At 39.1% G+C, this 7035-nt stretch overlaps 1 protein-coding gene across 1 annotated transcript in view; it reads left to right on the top strand.

Moving 5' to 3' along the window:
* The window catches only part of LOC105540139 (beta-adducin), a gene marked incomplete at its 3' end in the record, with an annotated part of 32508 nt that overhangs the window by 14915 nt on the left and 10558 nt on the right, over positions 1-7035 (top strand). Inside the window, exons 5-6 of the mRNA XM_011980631.1 lie at positions 6358-6509; positions 6953-7033. Coding sequence (XP_011836021.1) covers positions 6358-6509; positions 6953-7033 — 233 coding nt within the window. The remainder of the gene's footprint in view (positions 1-6357; positions 6510-6952; positions 7034-7035) is intronic.

Genomic DNA, 7035 nt, shown 5'->3' with positions numbered 1-7035 from the left:
TTTGCCTGTTTTCCTGTTACTGTGTTATTTTCTTATAGATTTTTACATTTTTATAAAGTAAAGCTATTTCTCTATTATAGTCAAATATATTGCATATCTTTTTGACTGTTTCTCCTTTGTGTTTTCGTTTTGTTCATGGCATTATTTTTTTTTTTTTTTTTTTTTGTCTTATAGAATTCTTTAGTTTCTGTGTAGTGGAAACCATTGTAATTTTCCTTTGTGTGTTCTGCATTTGATTGCATGCTTAGAAATACCTTTCCCATGTTTTATCATCCGATGGAACAAATACACTTAATTATGCATTTGTCAATTTTTCTCAACTGTTTGTACAAGTTTATTCTTTACAATAACTTTAGGCCAGGTACAATGGTTCATGCCTGTAATTCCAACATTTTGGGAGGCCAAACCAGGTGGATCACCTGAGGTCAGGAGTTTGAGACCAGCCCGGCCAACATGGTGAAACCCTGGCTTTACTAAAAATACAAAAATTAGCCAGGCATGGTGGTACAAGCCTGTAATCCCAACTGCTTGGGAGACTGAGGCGGGAGAATTGTTTGAACCCCAGAGGTGGAGGGTGCAGTGAGCCGAGATCGCACCACTGCACTCCAGCCTGAGTGACAGAGCAAGATTCCATCTCAAATAAGCAAAAACAAAAATCAAACAAACTTTAGAATTATTTTGTCAAGTCCCCCCATTGACCTTAAAAATTCCTTTTGGGATTTTGATTGGGAATACATTAAATGAATAAGTTGATTTGGTGAAGAATTTATAAATTTATAATTTTATATTAGAATGTAAGCTCTGTAGGGGAAATTTGTATGTTTGGTTCACCGCTATATCCTTTGATTTAGAATGTATCTGGCACATAGTAGGTACTTAAAAAATTTACATGAGTGAATTGTAAATCTTTTCAGAAATGAGGTATGTCTTTTATTTATTTAAGTCTTCTTTCATATTCATCAGAAAAGTTTAGTAATTAGTTTCATGTAGTTCTTACTAATTTCTTATGAAGTTTATTCTGGAATTTTTAAATAACTTTGTTATTTTAAATGAATCTTTATCCATTCTATTTTCTTTCTGGTTATAGTTCTCATTTAAGATAAATTGTTAGATATATATATACACATAAAAGTGTGTGTATGCGTGTGTGTGTATACATTAGCCCCTTATTGAACTCTTATTTAAATTTTAATATCATCTCAGTTAATTCTTTTGGGTGTTGTATATACAAAAATCACATAATCTGCAAATCATAATCATTTTGTTTCCTTCATTTTAACATTTACCCATTGGTTTATTTTTCCAGTTTTCTCTTTGAATCTGTTAGAACTTTCAGAACAATGTTTAATAATAGATTATAGTTATCCTTGTCTTATTTCTGACTTTAATGAAAGTTGTTTCACCACAAGAGTTTGAGATAATTATTTTTTGTCATGTTGAGGAAGTATTTTTTTATTCTAGTTCACTACGAGTTTTTCTCAGGAATGGATGTTGAATGTCATAAAATACATTTTGGCCATTTATTGATTTTTTTTTTCCTTGAACTATTGAGGTGATGAGTTATAGTAACAGATTTCTGAATATTGAACTCCTTTTTCATTACTGAAATAAATCATTCCTGGTCTTGATGCATTCTTTTAAAAATACCCTTCTGGATTTGATTTTCCAGAATTTTATTAAAGATTTTTGCATTCATATTCACATATGAGATTGGTTAGCAGTTCACTTTTTGGGCAGTCTTTACCTAGTATTGACATTACGGCTGTAATTTCATAACATGAATCAAGGTGATTTCACTCTCTTTTTTACCCTGATATAGTTTAAATAAGATAGGAAATCTCTGTTCCTTGAGATTTATTATTCACTTAGAAAGTCATCTAGATCTGGAGTATTTTTAGGGATTTTTGATGTTTTTGTCCTCAGTTTCATCTGGAGTTTTAAAATTTATTTTGCTGCTTCTTGGTTAAATTTTGGTCATATATTTTGTGTAAAATAATACATTTCATGGAGCTTTTCAAAATTATTAGAGTCATTTACAATATTATTTTTATCATTTAAATTTCCTGCTAAAGTAGATGAGATAACATCCCATTCTCATTCCTGGTGCTACGTAAATTTTTACTTTCTCTTTATTGACCAATCTAGGTATTTGTTTATTCATCGATCTTCTCATATAAGCCAATTCTTGGATTTACTTATTGGTCCTGTTATTCTTTCTGCTTCTTGATTCATTACTTTTGTTTCTATATTCATTAATTCTTTTCCATAATTCTGTTTATTTTGTTGTTTATGTATTTTCTAGAGTAGCATAAAATTGATTTTTTAAAAAATTAATGCAATAATAAAGATATTTAAGGCTATACATTTTTTTCTATGAGTATGTGTTTGGCCTTATCTCAGGAATGTGACACATAGTGTTTCTTTTATTGTTAATTTCTAAATAGCTTGCAGTTGCTGTTTGGACTTTATTTTTCTTCTAAGAGCTATCTGGGAGTGTTTTCTCATTTCCAAGTGGTCGAATGCTTAGTCTTTTACAGGTTTGCTAATAGCATTGGATTTTATTGCATTATGTTTAGAAAATGTAGCCTATTTAATTTCTGTGTTGGAGATTTATTGAGATATTCTTTGTGGCCTAATATCATTTTAGAATGATAATGGGTATACACCATCTCTATAGCATGGTATTTAATCTATATTTTTGTTTTAATTTGATTTTGTCAAAAATTTTCTCCCATTATATTTGATTTCTCTTCATTTCTCTTGGTATTTATGATAGTTTTTGCTTTCTCTATCTTGAAATATTCACGGCATAAGCATGACTGATAGTTACAGCTTCACTATTGATTGTACGTTTAATTCATATAAAATGACCTACAAAATAGCTTCTTTGTATAAGAGAATATTGTTTTGCCCAACTTCTATTTTGATAATAATGTGATGACCTCTGCTTAGTTTTTGTTTATATTTGCCTGGTGTACTTTTGAACTTCCTTTTATTTTTACCTCTTTTGGGCCACTTTATTTTAGTGGGGTTTTGTTTTGTTTTGTTTTGTTTTTGAGACAGGGTCTTGCTCTGTCTCCTAAGCTGGACAGCAATGGTGCAAACACAGCTCACTGCAGCCTCAACCTCCTGGGCTCAATGATCTTCCTAACTCAGCCTCCCAAGTAGCTGGGACTACAGGCATGTGCCACCATGCCTGGGCAATTTTTAAATTTTTTATAGAGACGAGGTCGCACTATGTTGCCCAGGCTGGTCTCAAACTCCTAGGCTCAGGCAATTTTTCTGCATTAGCTTCCCAGAGTGCTGGGATTACAATTGTGAGCCACTGTGCCTGGCCTGTATTTATTTTTTGTAAACTTCCTATAGCATTGCCATCTGACATTCTGTGGCTATAACAGAGAAATCAGATAGCCAATTTTTTTTGTTTCCTTTTAGGTAGCCAAATATTTTTTTTTCTAGATGCTTATGGATATTTTGCCCTTATCCCTATATTTCAGAAATGTTACCAGGAAGCATATAATTGTAGGTTTTTTTCTTTATATGAACTTTTCCCATAATCAATGAGTACTCGCATGCACAGGTCTTTTTTTTTTTTTCAGTTTAGAAAATGTTTCTTCTACTATATTCATACTGCTTATCTATAGCCTTGCTCTTTGGTTTTTGTCTCCCAAATCTGTCATATTCTCTACCATCCTTTCCATGTCTGTCCTTATACTCTTCCTCCTGAGAAAGGAATAGGGCTGACCAGCATTCCCATTGCCTCACCAATCAGCATCTGTCAGGAAGACAGATGGATGCCTGGAAATCTGCTTAGTACACATCCGGGATATCTGAGTCCGGGATGTGGAGAGGGGAAGTTTCAAGTATCACAAGTTCAAGCCCAGATAGGTTGTTATCTGTCTAGCTCCATTTGCCTTAGAAATTGGAGTTTTGCACATCAGTGTGCCCTTAAGTCTTAGCTTTCAGGCACCGTGGTGAGTTTTCATCTTTTTCTGTGTTTTCTTAGTTACTTTGACTTAATGGCTCAGTTAGATCTGATTTATAAACGTGACATTTAGCCATCCTAACCTTTGTGAGGCCATTTAGAATAAGCTTTTAAAAACTTGTTGTAATATTATTTTATTTTAAAAATGGATATATAATAGTTGTATATATTTATGGGGTATATGTGACTTTTTATATGTAAATATAATGTAATGATCAAATCAGGGTGATTGGAATAACCATCACCTCAAACACTTATTTCTTTATTGGGAACATTCCACATCTTTTCTTCTAGCTGTTTTGAAATGCACTATGAATTCTTGTTAACTATAGTTGCCCTATTGTATTTTCAAATTCCAGAATTTCTTCAGTCTGTCTGTGTTTTTGTAGTCATTAATCAACCTCTCTTCATCCCCCTTCTCTTGAGACTCAGAGCAGGGGATCGGGAGCTCCTTTTGAGCCCTCCTGTTCTCTTCTTCTTCTGCCCCTTGTACCTGTGGGTGAGGTAATCCTCTTAGTTGAACCTCCAAGGGGTTGGGGAGGGAGACTCTCTTTGATACAGACACAGAGGATGTGATGGGGTGAGTGTTTTCAGACCTATTCTGGCCCCCTGGCCATCACTGGGGCCCCATGGTTATTTGTGGGAGAAGTATTCAAAGAACTGTGGTTTAGACTGTATAGACCTCCCAACATCAGCCCCACCTGCCCGCCTTTGCCTGGAGCCCTGTGCTTTTGACATGCCCTCCTTACTGCTAGGCATGAAGCAGAGAGGTAATTTCTTGTCTGGGGAACCCACAGAGGGAGGAGGCAATCCCAGACTGGTCAATTTGAATTAGAAATCCTTAACTTTGGAAGTTTGTTGTTGTCCTTGGCAGTTAACTAGGCTTTTGGACCACTGCTGTCCCCGCTATCTGTGTTTGCAGGGCACCTGCCCTGGAGGTGTATCACCTCTGGTTGGCACAGGCCCTTGTGTGCGTTTCCTGACATGGATGATTCAAGGCCTGCTCTGCTCGCTGGATGTTGGCCCAGCACCCAGTCCGCCCTCACTTTTGTAGACCACGTCATCACTTCCACTAATAGCACACTCGATGCAGGACATACATTGTACCGCAGCAAGGTTCACAGAGGTGGTAAAAGCTTCCAAAGAGCATCCTGATCCATTAAAATCTTTGGTGGGAGCTGGGAGAGGCAGCATCAGGAGGCTCCCAGCCAGAAACCATTTTAAGCCAGAACCTTTCCTATTGATTCTCTTATTGGTTCCTAGACGCTGATTCAGGCGCTGGAGTTCAGATGCCCTCTGCTCCCTTCCTGAGGCATGTAGGCAGTGGTCATCATAGTTAATGGGATAGACTGGATGTCATCTCCCAGACCCTTGCATGCCCTGAGGACAAGACTATCAAACCCTCTAGGCCCATTTCCAAATCCCTTCCACATCCCCCCAAATTCCCAGAAAGAACCACCATATAGCTAAGGGACTGCATGCCCAGAGAGGAGCCTAGGTATCCTGCCTGAGCCAGCCTTTCAGCCAGCCACAGCTGCACCCACTTCCAGAAGTTTATGACTTTTTAGAAAAACTTGAAGAAGTTACTTCCAGGCTTATCTGGCTTTCTTTTTTTTTTTTTTTTTTTTTTTTTTTGAGATGGAGTCTTACTCTGTCCCCAGGCTGGTGTGCAGTGGTGCGCTGCAACCTCCACCTCCCAGGTTCAAGTGATTCTCCTGCCTCAGCCTCCTGAGTAGCTGGGATTACAAGCATGTGCCACCACGCCTAGCTAATTTTTGTATTTTTAGTAGAGACGGGGTTCGACTGTGTTGGCCAGGATGGTCTCGATCTCTTGACCTTGTGATCCGCCGGCCTTGACCTCCCAAAATGCTGGGAGCCACCGCACCCATCCCTGATCTGGCTTTCTATTTTCCCTGTTTCTAAATCACAGAAAATGTTATTACATGGTGTCGTTAAAAACAATGTAATAGCTGGTTTAATGACCAGTAACTTCTTCATTAATAATAACTGATGAAATATACCCCTGTTTCCACTCAGATTTACTCTTGCTTTGATTCAGTGCCCATATTCAGAGTTTATGGTAAGCTTGGGATTCCCAGAACCTGTGCGGCATTTCCAGAACCCTTCATTCTATGGCCTTGAGACTTGCCATGATTTTTGAGCAAAAGCGTATCTGAATGAGCAGACTTTATTGGGCACAAATGTCAATTTTGTGGACTCCTTCCCCAGGTAAGGGTCAAAGAATGTTTAATTCCCTGCCTGGGGAAGTCTCCTGTGCAGTTTTAGTGCCAGTGAGAATTTGGAGAACACTGGAGCAAGGAAGGGGAGGGCAGATGGGCCCTGGCCCTGAGAGAACTGCACTGTTCCTGCAGATGTCTCCATGATGACACCCATTAATGACCTCCACACCGCTGACTCCCTGAACCTGGCCAAAGGGGAGCGGCTCATGCGGTGCAAGATCAGCAGTGTCTACCGACTCCTGGACCTCTATGGCTGGGCCCAGCTGAGTGACACCTATGTCACGGTGAGCAGAACACCCTGGAGTTGGGTGGGGCACTGCGTGTGGTCCCACAAAACTCAAAGGGAGAACTCCTGACCCTTGGCATGGCCATGGCACTGCTGGTGACCTTTGGCCAAAATGCACTGAGCCCTGCCGAGGTTTTTAGCCACTGTGGTCATTGATAAGGCAGCCTGCCCAGCGGGCACTTCTTTGGATGGGAAGGAACTCCTGGTTCGTATACTAGAGTTACCCTTGATCATAGTAAGTTTCCTTTTGTAGCTCCCTTTCCCCTGCTCCAAATAAAGGCTGAGTCCTTTTTATCTCTCATGGCTGGGGGGAGAGATAAGAGTTCATTAGAGGAAGACTTGGGTGCAGTGGATTCAGGGGAAGAGGGGATTCAAGCACAGTGTCCTTGGAAATGTCCCCTCTCCCTCCTTGCCTCCTGAGAACGTGTGTCTTTCCTCCAGTTGAGAGTCAGCAAGGAGCAGGACCACTTCCTGATCAGCCCTAAGGGAGTTTCTTGCAGTGAAGTCACAGCGTCCAGCCTGGT

This window comes from Mandrillus leucophaeus, unplaced genomic scaffold (assembly GCF_000951045.1).
Source record: "Mandrillus leucophaeus isolate KB7577 unplaced genomic scaffold, Mleu.le_1.0 Scaffold216, whole genome shotgun sequence".
NCBI classification, from domain to species: domain Eukaryota; kingdom Metazoa; phylum Chordata; class Mammalia; order Primates; family Cercopithecidae; genus Mandrillus; species Mandrillus leucophaeus.
The sequence above is the reverse complement of the archived record's forward strand: the minus strand, read 5'-3'. Positions and strand labels throughout refer to the sequence as shown.